This window comes from Odontesthes bonariensis, chromosome 19 (assembly GCF_027942865.1).
Source record: "Odontesthes bonariensis isolate fOdoBon6 chromosome 19, fOdoBon6.hap1, whole genome shotgun sequence".
Taxonomy (NCBI): Eukaryota; Metazoa; Chordata; class Actinopteri; order Atheriniformes; family Atherinopsidae; genus Odontesthes; species Odontesthes bonariensis.
Genome location: NC_134524.1, coordinates 23,864,356 through 23,890,706, shown reverse-complemented (window position 1 = coordinate 23,890,706; position 26,351 = coordinate 23,864,356). Strand labels below are relative to the sequence as shown.

Here is a 26,351-nt window from a genome sequence, read left to right as displayed (position 1 = left end):
GGAACATACTTAGTAAACAATGTCGTCTCCCTGATGCTAAAGAACTTAAAAATATACCTTAGAAACCACTAGACATATCACCATATCAGTCAGCAGGATGACTGGAAAGACACAAGGGAATAGTTATGTCAAGACTGAAGAAAAATCATAGAAGAAACAGGAAAATGGTTTCACTGTTTACCACTAGTAGTCCTAAATGTCAGATAGGGCAGATGCGAGGAAGCATGCGAGTACAGAATTCTTTTAAAAACTAAACTTGGTTTATTATCAAAAAGGTTTTGAGAAAAAGCGCAGCTGGGCCGGATATCAAAAACCAAACACTAACAAAAACAAAACATAACTAAGGTTAAACAAAACAGGACTATGACTATGACTGAACACAAGAGGGGTACTTGATTTCAGTGACCAGTGACTAGTGAGGATTTGGCAGTGAACATGAATAAACCGGGAGACTAAATACTGTGGAGGGTGATTAGTGATTGAGTGCAGTTGATGGCAGGACAGGAGAAGGGCTAAGGAAAGGTGGCATGACATGACAAAACTAAATACGAAACCTGAACCTAAACCTTAACACAACTAAGAAATGGTAAAAACTAAGAACTAAACAGAAAACTAAAAAGGTGTCAAAACACCACAGACACGACACTAAACATGCATATCATTTCAATTATCGCAAGATTAATGACATTTGAGATAATGAATGACCATTTGTACTCCCACAGTGGAAACCATTCACCAAACACGATGAAGAGAGAACAAACCGTTGCAGAATACATGGTTAAAATGTTAACAAGGAGAGAGATCTCTTCTGTCAAGTCTGTTCCAGGTGAACCTGTGGAGGAATCTATGAAGACAGTAAAACCCGGAGACTGGATCCTCATCAAACCGATAGAAGAAAAAGGCAAAGAACTGGCCCAGTCCAAAGGGGGAAAGGTCCATATCAGGTACTACGTACAACACCCACAGCAGCTGAGAAAGTAGAAAGGACTTCCTGGATTCACTTATCACACTGTAAACTAGTAAGACCACGACCTTCAGAAAAAGGGAAAGATTAGTTACCCACCACCGTTCTCTGAAGCATAAGTCTGACTACAAAGGGGAACTTTCTCAACAGGAGAGGTTCATCTCAACCTCAGTGAAGAAAACAACGGCTAAAACGAGAACATAGGGTGCGGCTAAAATAAGACAGGAAAATGGACAGACATTGGCCGTGGCATCCAGTCAGATTACCAGGATTGTGTGGGTTAAGAGGAACTACCTGTGTATTGTTTATCATTACCTTTATTGTAGTATTTCCCATTTTATGGTATGAAGCATGGATTAACAAAAGTGAAGATGATGCGCAACAGAGTACCACCACTGCTCCCGTGACACCGCGGGTGCCACATAGAAATTGGGTTTAGGCCTCACACACAAAGAACAATACCAAGAAATATAAGAAAGATATTCATACATAGACATAGATGTTCACATATAGACTACTGAAGGCAGCAAAGACCTGCTCACCCAGTAAAGTTCAATATTAATTTGTACTATTTAACTGACATCTGCAAAAACGTGAGTTAAAATGTTAAGGAGTCCATAGTCAGTGTGAGAAAACTACAGAGATAAATGACGGTATGTACGTTAAAACAGAGATGAGAAATTGAGAAAAATAATAGTTTATTCGTTTGCTTGTATGTATGTACAGGAAGGTGATCTGTGCATAAACCGGTTTGAGTTGTAATTATCCAGTAGTGTCTCAGTGAAACAACAGACTGGGGGAAACATAACGAAGTCAGCAAAAAACAGTGTTCCACTGATCTGATTAGTTGCTCAAGTGTGCTTCATTCAAACTGGTTGGCTATTAAAGGGACATGAAATGGGGAAGGATTGTTTAGAAGACAATAGGAATAGAGATGTGAATGTCAAATAAATGTTTTAACGGGACACTGATAATATTAAATAGGCCACTCAGACGAGATGGGAAAAGAAGTTTGGTTTTTAAGGAAATCTCAGTGCGGAAGGAGACACAAAATTGTTGAAAACAATTGAAGAATGCCTTTCTGAAGGATGGTTTACCACAGATAAATAGCTTTGTGACCAAGCCCAGGGTAGATCACTGTACGGCCCAGTTATATAATTAAATCAAATCAAATTTATTTATATAGCACATTTTACGTACAAACAATTCAAGGTGCTCTGCACAGAATAGAGGCATTGCAGCAGGGAGTGGAAGAAGCATTTAAAATACGTAAAAGAATATAAAGAGAAACAAATAAAATCATTTAAATTAATTTAGGAACAAGCAACAGTCCAGATAAGTTCAAAGATAGCGTGCAGATTTCATGCATAGACACATGAGAAAAGAAATGTTTTTAACCTGGATTTGAAATATCTCCATTTGACGAAAGTTTAATCTCCACTAGCAGTTTGTTCCACTTGTGACAGCGTAACAGCTAAATGCTGCTGCTCCATGTTTAGTCTGGACTCTGGACTGGACCAGCTGATCTGAGTCCTTGGATCTAAGAACTCTGATAGGTTATGTTCTCTGAACATATCACAGATGTATTTTGACCCTAAACCATTCTGGGATTTGTAAACCATCAGCAGGCTTTAAATGGATTCTGCTATTAGATAGGCAGTGAGTTGGTAGCCGGTTACGCGAGAGTAAAGCGCACGGAACGGAATTTGTCTTTGAAAAGCTAGACCTAGATGACAAAATCGAACTTAAAAATGTGAATTTAATGCAGGAAGCAGCTTGTGCGCTGGACAAGCAGCGTTGGGCTAAGAGGGTTGCCAGTCAAGACCCTACGGGTCTTTGGAGGAACCATGAGGGTTTGATGGTGGCGCCCCCAGATTTGTTAGGTCTGCTCATTCAGGAAGCACACGGGCAAGCCCATGTTGCAAGGGGGGAAGTTAAGAGAAAGATCACACAAGAGTACGGAGTTTTTGGGCACCATACTTGCTCGAACAAGGGGATCACGTCATCGGAAGATGTGCCATTTGTTTGAAAAATAATGTGAGGAGAGGTATGACAATTCCTCCAGGGTACATTCCGACTCCAAAAGGCCCTATGCAAGAGTTGGTCATGGATTTTGTTGACATGATAAAAGTAGTGGACGGCAAAAGGTACATGTTGGTGGTAGTGGACAGGTTCTCACGATGGCCAGAGGCCTGCCCAACTAGGTGAAGAGACGCTCAATCTGTCGCTAAGTTCCTGTGTCGTGAAGTCATACCCAGATGGGGGCTTCCAGATAGAATATCATCAGATAACGGGCGAGAATTTGTTGATAGAACGGTAAAACTGATCCTACAGAAACTAGGAATCAAGCAATGTCTTGGAGCGGTTTATCATCCACAGAGCCAAGACATGTGTGAGAAAATGAACGGCGTGTTGAAAAACCGTCTTGTAAAAATCTGTCAACATACGGGACTGAATTGGGTGGCAGCGCTTCCACTTGCTCTAATGGCATGCCGTTCAGGCGCACTTCGCGATTTGCAAATGACACCACATGAGTTGGTGACGGGCAGACGAATGCCCACGCCCCTTTTTGCGAACAAACGGGAAAGGTCCAAGTTTGTCTCTGTTAGAAGATGAAATGAAGACATACCTTAAGTATATGGTTACTTTACATAGGAACATATCCAAGTATGTCATTGACAGGCAAAAACAGGACCACGAGCAGGAGAAGCTGGCAGAGCAAAAGAGAGACATTTTGCAGCCAGGGGACAAAGTGTTCGTGAAGGTCTTTAGGAGAAAGTGGTTTAACGCACGCCGGGAAGGACCATTTGAAGTTGTGCGCAGCACAGGGACAGCGGTCCAAGTAAAAGGGTCTCCCACGTGGTACCACCTGTCACACTGTGTCAAGGCAGCAAAAGAAGAAGAGACTCAAACTAAAGGTACGTAGGACAAAAGGTCCAACATAGGGAGCACGGACAGATTCAAAACACCCGAGAATGCTCAAGATCAAGGTCCAAGAGAAGAGACTGATAATGTTGCAAACAGCTATGATCCTGCTGTACCTGTTCCTGATGACACCGACCGGGGCCCACCAATACAAAGATTTGGGGTCATCGATTTGCAACACGTGCCAGAGATCACGGGGGCCTATTCTCCAGACAGCAATCCAACAAAGATCAAAGAGAACAACAATGATGCTTCGAGAAGTGGCACAGAGTCAGCCGTACCAAGGAGGCCAAAGTCCGGCCGCAGAAAGACCAAACCCGAGAGATACGGCGATTAAGGTGATAGTGTCCGAGGGTCAGTCGGCCCTGCTTCCATGCGAGTGCAAAGTGATGGACGTGGGAGGACCCCATCTACCACAGTGGAAAGACAACTACGGAAAACTGATAACCTACTCAAATGCCACCATCAACGCACCACCAAAGTATGTACTGGTTAATGAGGCAAGGAGGGTGAAACAAGAAGGAGACTGTAGTCTTTTTGTGCGTCATGTTCAAAAAGGGATCAAGGAGAGGATGATATCATGGATATGTATCCACTTTAAAGATACAACTTAGACAATCATGCAGTAGGAGTGGACAGCCATTTTGTTAACCCAGTTTTCTCCTGTTTATATTACTCTAGGGAGGTAAGATGACTGTATTTTTGATTTGCATTAATTCTGTCAGGAAAGTCAACCATATTCAAGATAGACCTGTTTTGTTTGTTATTTTGGCCAGGATCCACTCCAACTCGTGTTCCTAATAAATGTGCTCATTGCGGAGTTGCCAGTTGAGTGAGGAAAGGTTGAAACCAGACTAGAAAAGAGTTTCTGTTTCTAGCACCATGTAGAAGCCACTCCTAGGATGGAAAGCCTAGCGTTTATTACCACAAACATATTTTATAGTTTTATACTGAGTGTGTCGTTTTTACATGGTGTATCACTTATTTCTGACAGTGTGCAGTCTTATTAACCTTGTCTACATTTGTGATACAGTGTTTTACTTAACAATCTGCTATTGCAGTGGTGTGGCCAGACGCCGAGGTGTTCCAACTCGGTACGGGAGTTTTGACAGATGTAAGGGGGGAATGACTATGCTGTGGCTAACAGGATAAGATGGGTGGAGACAAGTAGATACATGTCACATACACACTAATATAGAAATTAGGGGAATTAGTAAACAATATATACAGGTATAGTAAGTAGGACTCTGGAAGCGGAGTTTGGACACATCGTGCGACAATTATGTAATCATGCAATATACTGTAGCATAAGTTAATTTTCCGGCAAGATACTGGTGGGTGTTTTCTTTTCTTTCTTCTCAGGACGACATTCTGGGAAATGGGAAACGAACTGAGAGACATTGGCTGTCCAGGGACCCCCACGGAATGGACTCAGAGACTCAGGACGGGATGATGAAAACGGACTGTGGGACCCTGGACAGGAGAATACGATAAAGAAAAATGGACGTTGGATAACAAAAGATGGAAACTAAGCTGCACGACTACTCCACTGCAAATGCATTGATATTTTTCAGTAGTACTAGTTTGCTAAACCTCTAGAATTGTGTGGATTGAGTTATAATCATGAAAATGTAATCGTTGATGTTATAATCTTGGTTGCTGTTACGAACCATTTCAATCTGCATTGTATGCCATAATGGAGTGTGAACTTATATGTTACTTGTGATATTGTTGTCATTATGCTTTGATATAGCCTATTCTCTGTAATACAGTAGGAGCCACGCTTTGTGGACATTATAGGACGAAATTGGACCAAATTGAACATAAAGGTCCTGAAATTAGACGTTAATGGTAAAGGTAATGGTTAATACGAAACAGGGATTGCTTGCTTAGATTGGCACCAGAGTGACATTCCCTTAGGTCATCCAATCTTTTTCCCCACTTTTTAGGAAGGGTGTTTTTTTTATCGACTGGATGACAACTGACCTGCAGGTTCCCCACAGGGACACACAGATTGTATGGGAGAGCAGGACATGAATGATTAGTCATGTCAGGAGACTGATGAGCTGTGTGACTGGAGGGAGACCGGTAGGCTGGTTTACTGTAGCCGAATTTGGACTAATTATATCATAGATTTAACTTACCTGGTCTAAAATAGTTAAAATAATGTGCGCATAGACACGTAAATAGGAGTTTAACTAATCAGTTGACTCAGAAATTGAGGGCTTATGATATATTAAGAGATTGGGCAATCAATAATGTCGAACAAGTGAGGTCTTTGTTGATGCCGATTCATGGGTTTGATCATGTACCATGACAAATATGGTAGAGGCCATTTTGTGTTTCGGGACTATAAGTAGTCCCGAAGGGGGGAATGAAGTGTATGGACCCACAGGCAAAATGGGGCCTAAAGGCACATGAGGAAATCTGAACTGATGATGATCTTTTTGGGGATGACAGGTTTCAGTGCAGATTGGATAGAAGATTATGCAATTAAATGCGCTCCCTTGAGAGGGATCATGAAACAATCCAAAGACCAAAGGTTGAAAGCACCTCTGGAGTGGACCAGCGAGGCTAAGTTAGCCTTCGAAAGTTTGAAACAGGATTTGTAAAAAGCACCAACACTGGCAATACCAGACTATGAGAAGCCATTTTTCTTATAGGTCTCGAACAGACACAACATGTACACTTCTGCAGTGCTGATGCAGGAAACGTGTAGTGGTCGAAGAAAACAAGCCATTGCTTATTACAGTACAAAATTGGATAATGCTGTACAAGGCTGGCCACCGTGTTATCAAGGGTTGGCCGCAGTGCAGTATGATTATGAGAAAGCATCCACAATAACAATGGGGTATCCAGTCAACATCATGACACACCATAACATCTCAGAACTAATAAATCAGGGAAAGTATGTTGTGACTCAGGCAAGGTGTTTGCAGTTTATACATCTGTTGACATATCCGGATGTGAGAATACAGAAGTGTACTACATTGAATCCGGCGGATGTCATTCCACTCGAGTTTGAAGGAGAATCACATGAGTGTGTAGCAGAAACTATGAGATATACCAAATTGAGACCTGATTTAGAAGCAACTCCGCTTGGGCGGGCTGATGTCACCTACTTTGTGGATGGTTCATGTTTCAGAGATCATTTGGGTAATCGTGCAGGTTTTGCAGTTGTGAAGCAGGAAGGCGGACACTTTGTGACGGTGAAGGCTGAGAAGTGTGAACAGCCATGTTTGGCACAGTTGGCTGAACTGAAGGCATTAACGGAAGCATGTCGACTGGCGAAGGGTAAGGTTGCAAATGTGTACACAGATTCTGCATATGCTCATGGTATTTGCTATTTGTTTGGAGCAGTTTGGAAGCAGAGAGGGTTCAGAAGGGCAGACGGGAGTCCAGTGCGACATGAGGTCCAAGTGAGGGAGCTGATTGCAGCCATGATGCTCCCCTCGAAACTGGCAGTGATAAAGTGCCAGGCACATCGGAAAGGTAACGAAATGGTCAGTAAAAGGTAATAACGCGGCTGATGAAGCAGCGAAAGTAGCATCAGGATGCCAGGTGGCTGTTTTGGCACCAATGGTGTCACTGGAGCCAGAGGTTACGCCAGAGGACATCATTCTAATGCAACAGGAAGCAGGGGTGGGGGAGCACAATGTCTGGACGCGGAGAGGCGCCACGAAGAACGAGAAGGGATTGTGGAGATCACATGAGGGTCTCCTGGTGGCACCAGTGGCTCTGCTGACAATGCTGATCTCTGATGTTCACAGTGTGTATCACTGTGCCAGGGGAGAGGTAGTGAAAAAGGTAAAACAACAAGGTTATTGGTCACCATACATGCATGCAATGGTTGATGAAGTGTTGACAATCTGTGCACAGAACAATGTGCGAAAGGGTGTGAAGACACCAGTGGGACACATTCCGGTGCCAGAAGGACCCTTTAAAGGGGAACTCCGGGGCATTTGAAGCGTGTTTCCATTGCTAGAGGTTGTCAAATAATGATAGTAGGACACAGAGAGGTGCACATCTGCGCTCCCTGTGTGAAGATCGCTCTGTCCGCACAGCATGTCATGCGAGGCTAATACGTGGTGACTAAGGGGCAAGCGCTAACCCTTCCACGTAAAACAACAACTTGCACACTGCAGAAACGTCACACCACTTTATAACCCATCCGACAATAAAGTCACAAGCCTTACCATCAAAACCATATGCATGGTTCTCCCATTACTGGCATGGGGGCGTTACAAAACAACTTTATAAACAGCATGTCACTCACCGGCTGGTTGTAGGCTCGCGCATGTGAAAGCCCAGAAGAGTCGATGGAGAATAATCCCATATACAAAACAATTATATTCTCTAGAAAAACTGCGTTCAAGTATTTAAAACATTACAACAATACATGCCCAGTAATATTCTTGTAATGTTTTAAATACTTGAATGCAGTTTTTCCAGAGAATATAATTGTTTTGTATATGGGATTATTCTCCATTGACTCTTCTGGGCTTTCACATGCGCGAGCCTACAACCAGCCGGTGAGTTACATGCTGTTTATAAAGTTGTTTTGTAACGTCCCCATGCCAGTAATGTGAGAACCATGCATATGGTTTTGATAGTAAGGCTTGTGACTTTATTGTCGGATGGGTATAAAGTGGTGTGACGTTTCTGCAGTGTGCAAGTTGTTGTTTTACGTGGAAGGGTTAGCGCTTGCCCCTTAGCCACCACGTATTAGCCTCGCATGACATGCTGTGCGGACAGAGCGATCTTCACACAGGGAGCGCAGATGTGCACCTCTCTGTGTCCTACTATCATTATTTGACAACCTCTAGCAATGGAAACACGCTTCAAATGCCCCAGAGTTCCCCTTTAAGTCATTGGTCATAGACTATGTGGACATGATTAAAACAGTACAAGGGAAAAAGGTACATGCTAGTGGTGATTGATCGTTTCAGCCGATGGGTTGAAGCAACTCCATCCAAGGATTTGGGAGCAGAGACAGTCGTGAAGTTTTTGGTAAGAGAAGTGATTCCTCGGTTTGGCATTCCAGCAGAGATTAGCTCAGATAACGGCTCAGCATTTGTTCAGAAGGTTGCGAAAGGCATTCTGCAGCAGTTGCGAATCAAGCAGCGCTGTGGGGCCGTTTATCACCCACAAAGTCAGGGGATGGTTGAGAGAATCAATGGAACTTTGAAAGTGAAATTGAATAAAATCTGTGCTTCAACTAAACTAAACTGGGTAGATGCTTTGCCGCTTGCACTAATGAGCTATCGTATGCAGACTCATAGAGTCACGCACCTAACACCGCATGAAATGCTAACGGGTCGACCCATGCCGGCACCTCAGTTGAGAGGTCCCTTTAAAGGGCCCCCACTTGAGCAGCTGCAAACAGAGTTGAAAGCTTACATGAGGCAACTGACTGCAATCCACAGAACAATCTATCTACAGGAAAAGTCCAGAGACGTGAGTCTCGTACAGACAGTTGAGAGACCAGTGGTGCCGGGCGACCAGGTGTACATCAAAGTATTCCGAAGGAAGTGGCACGAGCCAAGACGAGAAGGACCGTACGCAACGCCGACGGCAGTTCAAGTGGAAGGTAGCAACACATGGTACCATTTGAATCACTGCACTAAGGTTCGGGCTAAAGGCACAGACGGAGTTAAGCCTGAGGGGAAGAATGAACAAAAGGAAGATGTTAAGATTTCTGACACTGTTGAGCATCCAGGCGTGGGTGTTGGCCGACGGCATGGGCTCAGGAGAGCAAGGCCTGGAAATGTGGGACAGGATCCCGCATCCAGGGGAGGCGGGAAGGGGTCCCGTGAGGATACCACCCCGCAGGGGAAGTAGCCAGCCTGGGTCGGATGAGTATGATGCAACAATACACACCCACTCAGGCCATGCCACGCCACAAACTTTGCCAGTAGTACACACTAGAGCTACTCGTGAAAAGGCAGATGTTAAGCTTGAATTTAAGTACGTTGGAATAAAGGATGGTGAGGAAGTGTGGATCATGGGTCCGGTGGAGGAGACGACCAAATCACCGCCTCCGGACGCTACAACGAAGGGACAATCTGGGAAGATCAGGGTGTCCTCGGGCCAGAGAGGAGTTGTTCACTATGGTGGTAAGAATAGAAAGGTGTCACGGGAAAATCTAGGGGGATTTGATACCATTAGCACTACAGGACGGAAGAATCATGTTAATACAAGAACATATGGAGGGTACATGCACAGGAAGGGACAGGAAAACAGTGTAAGTGTGGAAGATGGTTTGTGGGGGAAGGCAGCACAGAATATGTGGTATAGGTGGGCATGGTACACTACGAGAGAACTAACGGCGACGGAGTGCCTCATATGCGCAGACGCTCCGGGGGCATTGCCTGTTGTTGTTCCAGAGCCACACACCTTCAGGGACTGTGCAGTGGTTCAGCGACGGGAATGCAGAGAAGGTAGGTTTACACCTCAGAAGGATAAATGGTTATTGTTTGAGCTTCCTATGTGTGGGATTAAGTGCAGATTGATGTTTGGGGCAAATAAATTACAGGACTTTTTCAAAAAAGGGAGGGGCCACAAAATGGAGTCATCCTGTGCTCAATTTAATCTTAGTACAACACAGGACACACCCAATAGCGGATAGTTATTGGATGTGTGGAGAGGACGTTTTGTTAAACGTGTTACCCAACAGGTGGATAGGCCTGTGTGCACTTGTGAGGATGAAAACTTCGGTTGTGTTAGTGTTTGACAAGGTAAACGAGCTACTGGGGTTGGATGTGGAAAATGGGAGAGTTAAAAGATCTAGTGGTGACTACATCATGGATAAGCATGTTTACTTGGATGCAATAGGGCAGCCGAGAGGGATTCCTTTTGAGTTCAAAGCACGCAGTGAGGTTGCAGCTGGACTTGAGTCTATTTTGCCGTGGATCACGATTAACAAAAAATGTGGAGTGGATTAATTACATATACTACAACCAACAGAGAATTCTTAACTACACGAGTGAAGGGCTTGCAGCCTTTGGAGAACAACTACATGAGACGAGTAGGATGGCTTGGCAGAACAGACAGGCTTTGGATTGGATATTAGCGAAGAAAGGTGGCATTTGCCAGATGGTTGGGGAAAAATGTTGTACATTTATACCCGGGAACACTGCAGCTGATGGTACGTTTACAACGGCCATGAAGAAGATCAGGGAGCTGAAAGAGGAGCTGAAGAGTAATGCTGGTGGTAGTGAAGGGTGGTGGACTGGTCTGGATGGGATTTTGGGAGAGTGGGGAGCGATGGCAGTGAAGGCGGGATTAGCTATATTGTCAATATTCATAATGGTTGCCCTATTGGTGTGTTGCATTATACCCATTCTGAGAAGGTGGTTGCTGCAAGTGATGTTCAAATGGAGTATGGAACAAACCAGGAGGCAGATGACCATGCGAGACCAGGTCTGAGGACCAACGCATGGGAGAGCGGGCCAACGGATGAAGGTTACCAACGGACGGTTCACATGATTCTTTCCTCGTACGTGGAACCAAGGGTAGTCTGATAGGGAGAAGAGATGCTGAAGATCTCTTTGATTGGGAGTGACGTACTGGCGACCTCTCCTCCCAGAGTTAGCTTAGCAGTTCCAGACCCAGCCGGACGGATGTTCGGCCAGGAGCAGACGACACCAGAGTACAGGAGATGGGACGGGACTGGAAGAGCTGCATTACATTGCTTTTTATTACTTTTGTTGTGTGATAATCCATAATTTTATGTATCGTACTTGATACGAAACTGTGATTAATCGGTTTGATGGTGGTGTATTCATTCTATGTTTATTATCAATCAAAACTGATCACTGATATGTCCATTGCCAATTGAGTCAGTCAACTGTTCAGAGTGCGACCTTCGGTAAAGTGGTCGGTCGCCAAGTGGGGTGGGGCCGTAGGTGAGTTTTCCCAAGATAAGAACATGAGTTACGGAAGTAGCAGTCGGTGGGTTTTTCGCACCTATGCACTGCGAACAGTGGACAAGTGTGATGGCAATGTAAAACTTGTAGTGTTGTTGAAGTCAATATCGTTTAATTTAATTTAATCATTTAATATGATTCGAGTACACATATATATATATTCCTTTTCAGTTATTCAAAATGGTCCCGTTGATTGATATTGTAGAATTATTAGAATAATTTAGTGTTGATTATGTTAATTAATTCTTAATTAACTATGTGGGATGATTTTCTTTATTTTAGATTATTTCTTTATTAAATCACTGATAAGTGATTTCAGGGGGTACTATGTGGGAGAAGGAGGTCATGACATTCTCATGACTTCTGGCCAAGTTACATCCTGTGCCTGTTGACTGGTTCATATGAATATTGTTGATAGTTAGAATGAGCGTGTTTATGATAAACTGCGAAAGCTAGGCGCCTTCAGAGAGGGCCACGTACACTTGTTATGATAAAACGGTATAAAAGGGTGGCACAAGATGAGCTCGTCGGACATTTTGTATGCATATTTGCTGTGACAGTTTGCTCAATAAACTCCCCAATGGACTGCTGACCGACAGCGTACTCGTCTCTACTTTCTCCACAACATCCCACACACCTTACCTGTCCCATCTATTTAGCTTATCCCACCCGTCTTACCTCACCTGTCCCACGCACCTTACCTGTCCCACCTGTTTCACTTATCTCACCCGTTTTACTCACCTCGCTCATTTCTCCCTTTTTATCCACTTCGCACAGGCCTTCCTTGCAGAGCCCACCCGCCGCCTTACCTGCCTCTTCCACCTCACCCGGTTCACCTTCCACCTCCTCTCTCTCACCGTTCACCTCACTGTTTTCCTCACCCTGGCCCTGCACCTCATCAGTCCGCAACTCCGCAGCAGCCCCCGTGTGTCTCTCCTTCTCCGCCGCACCGGCCCCGCCCGCAGCGACCGCCGCCCACGACACCGCGGGAGCAGCCGGCCCTGCAGCGGCCGCCTCCCGTGGCTCCGCGGCCGGGACAGGTTTTAATTAAATGCCCCTCCATGCCAAAGCCAAAACACTTGGCAGTGGTTGAGGAAACAAACAAAATATATTCAAAATCGTCCACACGGACACGGAAGCGATCGTCCAGCTCCTCATTCTTGTTGTGAGGAATGAGGAACAGCTGTCTGCGGTGAGACACCACGTGTCGCAGCAGCAGGGATTTGCTGCCCGACAGCACTTTTCTAATGGGTGACACCACCTTACCATGTTTTGACAGCTCCTTGATGAGGAACTCGTCGCTTATGAAAGGAGGCACGTTTGACAGTGTGACCTTAACTGCCGGCTGTGTTAGCGGCATCACCGGCTCAAACTGCCCATTTACGGTGATGCCCGCCTCCACCATGCTGTGTACCTGCTCCACTTTCGCCAGGAACAATACAACCGCGCTGTTCATGCGGGCGGCGGATTTAACCGACTCGTGCCGTATAACCTGGCCCACAGCCAGTGCCACCTCCTCCACGCTGCACCTGGAGCCGGCACCAACTCGGATGCCGTATTTCCTGGTCAGCGCGGAGAAGCCGCCTGACGCCATTGCGGCTTCTCAGCAGTGCTGAGAAGCACGCCCAAACAAACACGACAAAACACTAAATTAAACTGATAACACACCAGACAAAGTACGCAAAAACAACACAACTAATGAAACATATAACTGAGAAAACATGGATAGTGAAAAAAGTTAGAAAAACCACTTTCACACTTTGCCTTTCGCTCAGCTCTTCCTCTCACACTCCTCTCACTCGAAGAAGAAGAAGAGTTGTGGACTAAAACAACGTGAGCAGCGCGACAGAGCATCTGAGATTACGGCAGAATGTCTGTTTGGTAAATCTGCTCAGTACCTGATTGTGTGAGTAACTGAGCAGTTGTAGAAGCAACAAACAGATCAGTTCAGTTTTCTCGTGTTAAACAGTTCAATTCAAAGTACCGTTAGCCTGCTTAGCTGCCTTTTCCCTCAGTGCAGCCATGACGTTTGGACTAAAATGCGTTCACACATCTGATTCCAACACAACAGACATTTGAAAGAGTTTCACAGCTTGAAGTTGAGCCTCGTGCCCTTTTAGTGTTGGAACAGCCTTAACTTTCAGCTTCAGTCATGAGCATCGTACAGCTGTCTGGGAAGTACAGGGAACAACTCCAAACCTTTTTCAGACTGCGTTAAAGATTTCTGGGTCTTTGGGGAAGATGATAAGGGTCAACTTTCCCTCGTAACCAAACACACATTTTCTTCTAAAATATCTGTGTAGCAAGAACATGAAAAGCATGAGAAAAGTTAACATCTGACCTTTAATGAAATGCAGAACAATGAAATACAGACGAGTGTAAAGCTCGACTTCACATCAAACTGAAATGATATATTGCTTCTTCAGATGTTTACAGAAATACCCACAGCTGGTGCAAAGCTATTTTGTGGATCTTAACTTTAAACAAAACAAATATGTTCAGTATAAAAGAATAAACATGTTTCTACTTTCAAACAGACTGCACTTTGTTCTGTCCATCAACTCACCATTGATGCCATGTTTGTCTTGAACGTCGGGAGATCCGTCCCCAGTTAAAGCAATCCCAACAAATTATAAAGCACTTTCAATGGTTCTTCAAACATGTGCTCCCAACAGAACATTCAGAACTAAAGTCCTGACAAGAGAAGGTGGTAATCCACAAAGAAGATTTTTAATCTGAACAAAGGCAAGGCTTCTGATTGGTGGTTCCTGTTGCTGCTCCCAGGTGAATGTTTGCTTATCTGCCGTAAAAATTGTTGTTGATTTATGCCAATCATTTCTCTGCAGTGTGACAACGTTGGTGTTTCTTTAGACTATCTAATCTAGTGAAAGCTGCCCCACATTGACCACAGATTAAACGTTTCTGTCCTGTGTGAATACGTTGGTGTCTCTTTAGATCAGATAATTGAGTGAAAGCTGCCCCACACTGGCCACAGATTAAACGTTTCTGTCCTGTGTGAATACGTTGGTGTTTCTGTAGATCAGATGATTGAGTGAAAGCTGCCCCACACTGACCGCATCTGAAAGGCTTCTCTCCTGTGTGTATACGTTTGTGTCTCTTTAGATCAGATAATCTAGTGAAAGCTTCCCCACATTGACCACAGATGAAAGGTTTCTCTCCTGTGTGTATACGTTGGTGTCTCTTTAGATTAGATAATTTAGTGAAAGCTGCCCCACACTGACCACAGATGAAAGGTTTCTCTCCTGTGTGTATACGTTGGTGTCTCTTTAGATTAGATAATCTAGTGAAAGCTGCCCCACACTGACCACAGATATAAGGCTTCTCTCCTGAGTGAATACGTTGGTGTGTCTTTAGATCAGATAAATGAGTGAAAGCTGCCCCACACTGACCACAGCTGAAAGGCTTCTCTCCTGTGTGTATACGTTGGTGTCTCTTTAGATCAGATAATCTAGTGAAAGCTGCCCCACACTGACCACACCTGAAAGGTTTCTCTCCTGTGTGTATACGTTGGTGTCTCTTTAGATCAGATAATTGAGTGAAAGCTTCCCCACACTGACTACAGATGAAAGGTTTCTCTCTTGTGTGTATACGTTGGTGTCTCTTTAGACTAGATAATTTAGTGAAAGCTGCCCCACACTGACCACAGATGAAAGGTTTCTCTCCTGTGTGACTACGTTGGTGTCTCTTTAGATTAGATAATCTAGTGAAAGCTGCCCCACACTGACCACAGATATAAGGCTTCTCTCCTGAGTGAATACGTTGGTGTGTCTTTAGATCAGATAAATGAGTGAAAGCAACCCCACACTGACCACAGCTGAAAGGCTTCTCTCCTGTGTGTATACGTTGGTGTCTCTTTAGATCAGATAATCTAGTGAAAGCTGCCCCACACTGACCACAGATGAAAGGTTTCTCTCCTGTGTGTATACGTTGGTGTGTCTTTAGATGACCTAATTGAGTGAAAGCTGCCCCACACTGACCACAGCTGTATGGCTTCTCTCCTGTGTGAATACGTTGGTGTGTCTTTAGATGAGATAATGCAGTGAAAGCTGCCCCACACTGACCACAGCTGTATGGCTTCTCTCCAGTATGAAGCCTCTGATGATACCTCAGATTTGATCGTTTGATAACTTTCCCACAGTCCTTACAGCAGTGCCATCTGGATCCCTCTTGGGCTCTACGTTTCTGCAATGCAAGAGAGGAAGAAGACTTAGATCCTTTTGAAGTTCACACAAAAGATTTCTCTAAGCTAACCTACGCTAACCAACATATTCTAACTGGACCTGGACAGACCGAGCCACACAGGTCTCAATATCTCAGATCAAACGTGAACGCTGAGGGTGCGTTTATAAGTGCCCTCAGCTATCAGCACTGTGCTCTGATGTGTTCTGCACACGTTCAGCTTTTTAAGCAGTAAACTCTTGCTTTTTGCTCTTTTACTAATTCTTTTTGTCATGATGAAACTCTGAAAAGGAACTTGAGATACAATATTTCTAAATGATGGAAGGAACCATAGTCTTGTCAAGTTGTTCACTTAAACACCATGTAGAGGTTGGGCTGAAAAAGGTTGATGACCGCTGGGTTAAAGGAATAAAAGTAACAGTGGTGGTAATACATGACATTCTTTACACTAACCCTCTGTTCCAGCTTACAACTCAGAGGTCTGCAGCCATTCAGCTCAACAGCCATCAGGGAAACACAGTCCGTTTTAACTCAACCTTTGTTTCTCTTTGTTAAAACAACTCTACAAACCTGTCATCTAACCATTAAAGACCCAGAATATTACCACCACCAGGTTCAATTTATGTAACCCAGAGACTTTAAACTAGTGTTGCACCGATACCGATACCAGTATCGGGCGGGGCCCTGATCGGCACTAAAATGGTGGTATCGGTGAGTACCAACAAATAGGGCGCCGATACCATTTCCGATACTTGTATGACACTTGAACGTCTCACGACACTCGCTACACTGTGTTGTGATCACTGTGCAGCTATCGCTATTGGCCTGCTCCAGACCAATGAGAGCGGGCCAATGCCGGGGCAGCTTTTTCTATGTGTGAGGAGCAAGATGTCTGGCGACACGGCACTCTGTCAGCTGGGGAGGGTGCCATTGGCAGTCATCTAGAGCTGCCAGCGACGAAGTCAGCTAGCCAGGGGGAGTTTGCAGCGCGAGTGTGAGGAGGGGAGGCTGGGTGCTTCCTGTAGTCAAAACAGGGTCCACGATAGAGAGTGCTGGACCGGCATCACTCCCTGTGCGGTCGTGACAGCGCACTACCAGCCGACAGCCAGTTACCGTCTTCGCCGTCCAGCAAAGCCCCGGGGAGTTGGACGGCGGCACAAGCTCAGACCCCGGGGGAGGGTCTCGCCAAGTGGGCGAGTTAAGTATTCCTCTCCTTTTAACTTTGTGTTTTAGTGTTTATGTATAGGTCGGCCTATTGTTATGTGGTATTGATTGGTGGGGTTGCGTGGGGAGGAGTGACGGGTCTGTGGTTAAACGGGCGCCATATGCTGCAGGTTAGCCGCGTGTTTTGTGGTGTGTTGACTCTGTGTGCTGTGTTTGACGCTTGCCTTAAAGCTAGTGAAGCTAGCCTGACTTGTAGTGGGTTTTCATTCCGTGTGCTGTGTTTAAAGCGTGTCTTAAAGCTAGTGAAGCTAGCCTGACTTGTAGTGGGTTTTCATTCCGTGTGCTGTGTTTAAAGCGTGTCTTAAAGCTAGTGAAGCTAGCCTGACTTGTAATGGGTTTTCATTCCGTGTGCTGTTTAAAGCGTGTCTTAAAGCTAGTGAAGCTAGCCTGACTTGTAGTGGGTTTTCATTCCGTGTGCTGTGTTAAGGGTTAGTCTGTCGTGTGTGTCGCAACCAAGGAAGCCTGCGTTCCCAATCCTTCTCTCTCTCCATTAGATCGGAGCCTCCTACCCCATGTGTTTTATGAACTTGTAAACTAATAAAGATTTAACATTTTACATCCAAGTAGTATGCAGCTCTTCATATATATATATATATATATATATATTAATTTTTATTTTTTTTCAAACAGTGGTATCGGTATGGTATCGGCCGATACTGCACAGCCAGGTATCGGTATCGGGGCCAAAAAATGGTATCGGTGCAACACTACTTTAAACACAAATAATGAAGATTAGCTCCTGAACCTCTCAAATCTGCAGACTGAGAGCCAGAAAACGTCCCACCACAACAATCTGCCCACTGATTTTCTTCCAGCAGATCATTCAGCCTGCAGTACATGTTGAGTCTAAGCACATCTGGATCTGCAGCTCAGAGAGAGGAGATGAAACCAGGAAACACTTTGCTGCTTTTAACCAGGAAAAACAAACTGAGCAAATGGAACATTTATTAACGCCGGCGGGACGTTGCACACTTCAGCGCAAATCCGGGGTTTTCCTCAACCCGCCTTTATATGTATCTACATATGTTATATACCGTTGGAAAGCTTAGGGTCTTGTGATTCCAATGGTGTATCCAGGATACAATCAGAACTGTGGACGTAGTTAACACTCATGTAAAACCAGTCGCAACAAAAAAAAAAGTGTCACAGTCACCTATAAAGCCTCAGTATTCTAAGAGAAGAAACAATTCCAATAAAAATGTTCCTGTCAAGTTGGCAAGGGTCCAATTAATGTACTCCAGTAAAATAGTTAGTCTACAACAAGTATTTCACCCACAAACACACAAAGTCTCCGGCGGCTAACTTTCAGAATTTCTGTCAGAAGCATATTTTTTAGCCTACAGGGCAGTGGAAGGAAATGGTAAGGTTTGCTTACCTATTGTTCCTGTTGTGGTTCGAAGCAAGGCTAGCAGCTTCAGTTCTGTCACGTACGCATTACTCGATCCAGGAGCCAACACCAGTTTAGTGTCGGAAGAACTCACCAAGAAACTCAAGGTTAAGGGCAAGCCTGCCAGGTTAGACCTTGGTACAGTAGGAGGCAGTCGAGAAGGAATATTTACTGGAAGTGTGGACCTTGAGATAGACTCACTGCACGATGGCAGCATGTACACGCTTAATGGTGCGAGAACACTAAATAAGTTAAACATAGGACTTATCCGTCTAGCTACACCTGATGAGACGGCCAGATGGGATCACTTAGCGGACATCCCTATTCCCAGTGTCAACTCCAAAGATGTGCACCTTGTTATTAGACAAGATGCACCACGTCTTCTCAGAGCTGAAGAATATCCTGTAGGAGGAGATAATGACCCATATCCTACCATAACGGTCCTTGGCTAGGCCATTAATGGACCAATTGATTACAAGGAAAGAAGGAAGGCCAGGGAATACTTCCTCAAGTCCGATCATAGCCTGCAAACTCAGGTAGAAAAGTTTTGGAAACTTGATGACCCCACACACAAGAACAATCTATCAATCAATGACCACAAAGTCATTAAACTGTGGGAAAATTCATTCTCCAAAGAAGGCTCACGCTATAGCTTAGACATACCTTTCAAAAAGGAAACCGTGACATTACCAAACAACATCAACTTAGCAACACAAACTACGATTACTGGAAAGCAGACTAAGAAAGAACGCAGACCTGAAAGAAAAGTATGTGGCATCTATGCAGCGCATAAAATAAAATTCACCATAAATGTATTAATTCATATCTAATTCTAGACCTAATCTAATCTAATTAATTAGACCAATACTGTGTTTTTCTGTGCCATTTTTCAATATAACGCAGTGAGTGACAGGTGTTCAGCCAATGATACGGCTTACTTACGCTATGCAGCCAATCAGAGCATTGATGGTGCTTGCATATGTGCCCTGCCCATACGCACCGTGCAGGTTAGCTAGCTAACAGTGAGACGCAACCCCTTATCATGGCGAAACGAACGGGCGGCGCCAGCGACACATCCACTCACCGAGCCAAAGTAAAAAAGAAATGCGGTTCTTTTAGGATGGAATGGCTGTCTGAGTCCAAACAGAAGAACAAGCGCTGAAACTGGGTCAGATTTTTTCTTTTTCGAGTGACAAAGGTCTACTCTGTGAAACAAGGCTGCAAGCATGACTCTCACATATAACAGATAACATACTACACATCTCATGAACAACAAGATTTTTGTCTTTTTCATTTTAAGTGGGCCAAATCGCTTATATTAAAAGTAAACTAATGGAAATTGCTGCTGTGATTTGATTCTTTTAATAAGCCGTGTAATTGGCTATGATCCAGGGTTTTGAACAGGTGTGATACAGGTGTGTGGCCACAGCGTGCACATCTGATGCTGCTCACAGTGCTCCTCAGTGTGCTCAGGGAGCTGGTGTGTTTGCCCAGACACATGAAAAATTAGAGGGAAGGCAGCTAAGTATGATGCAGTATCCCTCAATGACGTCCACTATTTCTGCCTCCCTTCATTTCAATGCTAACAGCCACCTAGCGATAGCTGCAGCTGTTACGGTGTTTGCTGCTCGGAAGCAGGGGAGTGCTCGGGCTGCACTTCGGTCTGCACGGTTTACACAGCAGGCAGTGATACGAAGGGAGAGAAAATAGGGCCAAGCGATGTGAGCTCTGACTTTTTCTGGAGGGAGGATTCTGTGATGCAAATGTATTACTCTTTTGAACGCATATTGTTTTGAGAAGCAAAACGCTTTATTTTCGGGACCGTAGCAAACTAGCCGGACTACTTTCATCAACACCAAAACGAGGCTGGAACTCTGCTCACAGGACGCAGCAGGGGGTAAGAAGATGTTGATAAATGATGTTGCTGATATGGGATGTTACACAGCTTCATGTCAGGAGAGGCGAACTATCCCTTTAACTTTGATGTGAATCTTTCTAAATATTTTCTGTTTGTTTGTTCTTTAGTTTTTTGTCATGGTGTATTGTCTGTATGTTTTTATGATACCTGCCTGAGGACAACGGATGAAATTTAGCAACTGTGCTAACTCCGGCATATTTACATGGATGCTTTGCTGATATGTTGATTAATGTGCAGAGTCCTAACCAAATAAATAAGAAATAAAATAAAAACCTCCTCCACACTGACCTGTGGCCCGGTGGACCCAGAGGATGAGCCGGCTCTGTTAGTGGTGGAGGGGTTCAGCTCCTGGTTCAGCTCCTGGTTCAGCTCCTGGTTCTGGTTCTGCTCCTGCTCCTGGTTCTGCTCCTGGTTCTGCTCCTGCTTCAGCTCCTGGTTCTGCTCCTGGTTCTGCTCCTGCTCCTGCTCCTGCTTCAGCTCCTGGTTCTGCTCCTGCTCCTGCTCCTGCTCCTGCTCCTGGTTCAGCTCCTGCTTCAGCTCCTGGTTCAGCTCCTGCTCCTGGTTCAGCTCCTGCTTCAGCTCCTGGTTCTGCTCCTGGTTCTGCTCCTGCTTCAGCTCCTGCTTCAGCTCCTGGTTCAGCTCCTGCTTCAGCTCCTGGTTCTGCTCCTGGATCAGCTCCTGGTTCTGCTCCTGGTTCTGCTCCTGGTTCTGCTCCTGGTTCTGCCCCTGGTTCTGCTCCTGGTTCTGCTCCTGGTTCTGCTCCTGCTTCAGCTCCTGCTTCAGCTCCTGCTTCAGCTCCTGGTTCTGCTCCTGTTTCTGCTCCTGCTTCAGCTCCTGGATCTGCTCCTGGTTCTGCTCCTGGTTCTGCTCCTGGTTCAGCTCCTGGTTCAGCTCCTGGTTCTGCTCCTGGTTCTGCTCCTGGTTCAGCTCCTGCTTCAGCTCCATTCTGGTCCGACTGATGGACTCTGCAACTGTCAGCACATACGATAAGATCCAGCTATGGCGTGCAGCGTGTTAAACCACACCCACTTTTCTTCTTCTCTTGATAACCTTTCTGCACAGTTTTTAACCATCCAGTCACATTCCATTAAACTCATTACTGTGCTTTTTATTTAAATCCCTGTGAACTTTAAAATGCTTCTTTAAAGACCCACTAAGGTCACAGTTCAACATATTTGTAGCTTTTTGATCAAATTCAGAAAAAAAATGTAATAATAACTCTGTAGACCGACAGCCACTGTGTGCAATATCCCATAAATCTCATCTGAGTCAGTGGAACACCATCAACTTAAATCATTTTACTACATTGAGGCTGCGGCTACACGAAAACGTTTTTCACTGTAAACAATACTTTTTCTTATCGTTTCGCTGTCGCGGCCACACGGAGCCGGCGTTCCCACTACCCCAAAACGATAGTTTTTGAGAACGGGTTCCAGAGTGGGAAGATTTGAAAACGAGGTCGTTTCGTTTCCATTGTTACAGCGAAACCGTTTTTGCGTCAGTCAGTCACATGGCTAACGCAGTGACGTATACACATACGTCAGTGACCAGAAGAAAAAGCGGAAGAAGAAGACAACAACAAGGACAGACAGCGATCATCATGGACCCCGCAACATTAGCAGCACTGCTGCAGACACTGTTTACTACAGCGGCGTTGTTGAAGGAACATTTAAAGGTGATGTGCCAATTCAACGTGGAGCAAGAACGGACTAACAACTTCGTGCGCCAGATTATGTCGCACCCACAACGGCGTGTAACCAGACGGGCCACAAGAAGGAGATTTTGGGTGAGACCTGGAAGAACCAGTAGCTGGTGGGACAACTTTGTGAATGGCGTTGTTCTGGAGGAAGAATGGAAAGAGAACTTTCGCATGTCTAGGCCTTCGCTTGTGGCCCTGAGTGAAGAACTTCGTCCTCACGTTGAAGGCCAAACAACCAACATGTGTGAAGCAATCGCGCCGTTAAAGAAGGTTTGTAGTGCCCTCAACACTCGTGGCATAATTCACTTTCCTATACGTGTTCCATTATGTGTTGTGTTGTTTGTTCATCATCTTCAATGTTGTACCTAACGTAATGTTTGCAGTCTCTTTGCAACGTCTACAGGTTGCTGTTACGCTATATTACCTTAGCGACATAGGCACGCAAAGGAAGACGGCTAACTCCTTCGGGTTGTCCAAGCAGACTGTCTCCGTCGTCGTGAGGCAGACATGCGAAGCCATAGCTCTCCACCTCGGTCTGAAGTACATGAAGCTGCCCTTCACAGAACCCGTGGCTGAGGAGCTTGTGTCTGGCTTTCACCGTGTCCATGGCATGCCACAGTGTGTGGGAGCAGTAGACGGGACCCACATCGAAATTAAGCAGCCATCTTCCAACGCCACGGACTACATCAACAGAAAGGGTAAACATACCATAAATGTACAAGCTGTGTGCGACTATAAACACCGATTTATGGATGTAGTTGTGAAGTGGCCGGGCAGTACCCACGATGCCCGAGTGTTTTCCAACTCAAAGATCAGCACGTACTTTAAAACTGGCAAGATTCCAGCACTGCAAAAGCAGATCGTGGATGACGAGGGACCCATCCCCATATTTCTCCTTGGTGACCCAGCCTACCCACTTATGCCTTTCCTGATGAAGGAATACTCGAGCGGTGGCTCCACGCCACAAGAACAGTACTTTGGGTTGAGTTTGTGTAGGGCATGCATGGTCATCGAGTGTGCTTTTGGTCGGCTAAAGGCCAGATTCAGATGTCTGAAAAGAGCAATGGACATTAACATGTGTGATTTGCCAGCTGTCATCTACGCCTGCTTTGTCCTGCACAACTACTGCGAAGAAACAAGTGAGGCAGTGGACAAACTGTCTGTGGCGAGCGCTCTGCAAAGAGACCAGGAAGTACAGCCTCCCACACGAAACAACAGCTACCTGATTGACTGTAACGAGGCAGAGGGGAAAAGGGTTAGAAGGGTGCTTACAAAGTTCCTTGACCCTTGAACATTTTGTCTTGTATACACTGCCACTTTTTATTCTTTTAATTCACCAATCATTTTGTATAACATATGTCCTGCCCAGCCCAGGGATACCTTAAGGTGTGTGTGTGTGGAAGCTTTTCAAATTGTTTGTACATTGCATTCAGTGTTGTCTACAGCTTTACATTTACTGTACAGAATTTTTAATACAGAAGTAACTGCAGATTGTTACGTGTCTTTTGTAACACATACACAGTGTAGCACATACACAGCTATACATTCACCTCTTAAAAACAGCTGTGTAGTCATTTCTTATAAACAGCTGTGTAGAGTTTAAAAAAAAAATAGCTGTACAGTCATCTCATATAAACACCTGTGTGTTTCATGTGTGTGCCTGTCTTAAGTGTGGTGTTTTGCATGCAACACAAACAGGCATTCTTATAAACAGCCCCTCATCATCACTTCTCTATTCATAGCTGATGGGCGCTCGGAAGGCAGGTGTCTTTCATGTAAATGGTTGCCATCCATGACTATGTAGCACATTCACCGGTGTACATAGAAAAAGATGACACGTAACAATCAACCCACCCCCCCCATTATCACCTAGTACTTCTCTATTCATAGCTGAAATGGTTGGCATTCCTGTACATGCGCACAATGGCTTCACTGTTGCTCATAGGAAACAGGCATGCTGTTTTTTATAGGCTACAGAATTTCACATTTTTTTGTGGAAAAGTGAGCTCATGTAAAAATTGTCTCACAGTACCCCGCTCCTGCTATACACTCATCCATGCATTCATCTCCAGCAGACTCCATCACTGTAACGCTCTTTTTACTGGACTTCCCAAAAAGAGCATTAAACATCTGCAGCTCATCCAGAACGCTGCTGCTGGAGTTTTAACCCGGACTAAAAGATCTGAACACATCACAGCAGCTTTAAAATCTTTGCACTGGCTTCCAGTCAGTTACAGAATAGATTTTAAAAGCCTGCTGATGGTTTACAAATCCCAGAACGGTTTAGGCCCAAAATACATCTGTGATATGTTCAGAGAATATAAACCCAGCAGAGCTCTGAGATCCAAGGACTCAGGTCAGCTGGTCCAGTCCAGAGTCCAGACTAAACATAGAGAAGCAGCATTTAGCTGTTATGCTGCAAACAAGTGGAACAAACTGCCACTGGAGATTAAACTTTCACCAAATTCACCAGGTTAAAGACATTTCTGTTCTCACGTGTCTATGCATGAAATATCTTTTAACTTATCTAGACTGTTGCCTGTTTTTAAATTCATTTAAATGATTTTATTTGTTTCCCCTTATATTCTTTTATGTATTTTTAATGCTTCTTACACTCCCTACTGCAATGCTTTTATTTTATGTAAAGCACTTTGAACTGTTTGTACATGAAATGTGCTATACAAATAAATTTGATTTGATTTGATTACACTCCACTGTAAGATGCACCTGCGATATTTATGGGCTTATTTTCGCCTTTGCTGTGGGCTTATTTTCGCCATTGCTCTGGTACTCACGATCACAAATCAACAGACTGACAACCATTGTCAATTGCTCTTTGTTTATTGCACAAAAGAAGCTTTAAAAAAAAAAAAAAAAAATCACACACAATATATTACAGTAAAAGTACAAAATGTAAGTAAAAAATATATTCAAACTGTGCAAAAGTATTCGCCATTCTGCTAACAAACACCAGATATCCACACATTTTGTGGCACAGTGCTTTGCCTACAAGTCCACATCATCCTCCTGCAGCAGTGCCCTCCGGAATGAAAACCCTAGAGCGGTGCGTGCACGCGGGTTGATGTGAGATGTGGTGTGTGTAGGTGTGTAGCTGGCCATGTAGGTAGCAGCATGGGGTGCTGGTGTGGTGAGGTGAGGTGCGGTGCATGGGGTGCTGGTGTGGTGAGGTGCGGTGCATGGGGTGCTGGTGTGGTGAGGTGGGGTGCTGGTGTGATGAGGTGCGGTGCTGGTATGGTGAGGTGGGGTGCTGGTGTGGTGAGGTGCGGTGCATGGGGTGCTGGTGTGGTGAGGTGGGGTGCTGGTGTGGTGAGGTGCGGTGCATGGGGTGCTGGTGTGGTGAGGTGGGGTGCTGGTGTGATGAGGTGCGGTGCTGGTGTGGTGCGGTGCGGTGCATGGGGTGCATAAGTATGTGGAGCAAGGACTTGCTGTTGCTGGAATAGGGTTTTCACCATGTCAAACCCAGCCTCGAGGGTGTGCGAGAGTCTCTCGATGTTGGCGTTCAGCCGCTCCTTGGTCTCACGGACATGCATCTCCGAGCTCTCCATCAACTCGAGCATTCGCCTCCTGATTCTGATGTCCTCCTCTGCTCTTTCTTCTGCTGGAGCCTTCCTCTTCAGTCGGTTGGTCCTGTGGTTGTTACGTTTGTCCTTAAAAACAAAGCAAATACATTTTAGAATGCATCACCACCTATCATGCACATCATTGCACAATATATTTAACATAGCACACACTTACATTTAGCCATAGGTAGCTAATTATAAATATTTCCAGTGCATGTTTCTACTAGTGATGTTGGCTATGATTATGTCCTCGATTGTAAGTCGCTTTGGTTAAAACGCGTCTGCCAAATGCGATGTAATGTAAGTGGTAGCTCACTTTAAAGCATGATACAATGGTCTATGGAACCATGAAACCTTACCTGAAGCAAATTTCTCCTACGCCCGATTTCTGCGTCTGAGTCTTGGGTGGGTGCAGGAGAGGCTGGTCGGTCTGTGGAGGACTGTGGGGACGTGGTGGAGGTCTCTTCCACCAGATCGCCGCTCTCGAAGCCGGACGGAATGGTGGGCGCTGCTGGCGATCCACCC

The 26,351-nt window shown here is 45.0% G+C and overlaps 1 protein-coding gene across 1 annotated transcript; it reads right to left on the bottom strand.

Moving 5' to 3' along the window:
• Window positions 1-14,239: 14,239 nt before the first annotated feature.
• On the bottom strand, window positions 14,240-17,081 carry LOC142368724 (uncharacterized). Its single transcript, XM_075450912.1, has 2 exons — window positions 17,076-17,081; window positions 14,240-16,020 (listed from the first exon to the last, which is right to left on the bottom strand). The coding sequence occupies exons 1-2, from the start codon at window positions 17,079-17,081 to the stop codon at window positions 14,650-14,652; spliced, it is 1,377 nt and encodes a 458-aa protein (XP_075307027.1). The 3' UTR covers window positions 14,240-14,649.
• Between the last annotated feature and the right edge of the window lie 9,270 nt (window positions 17,082-26,351).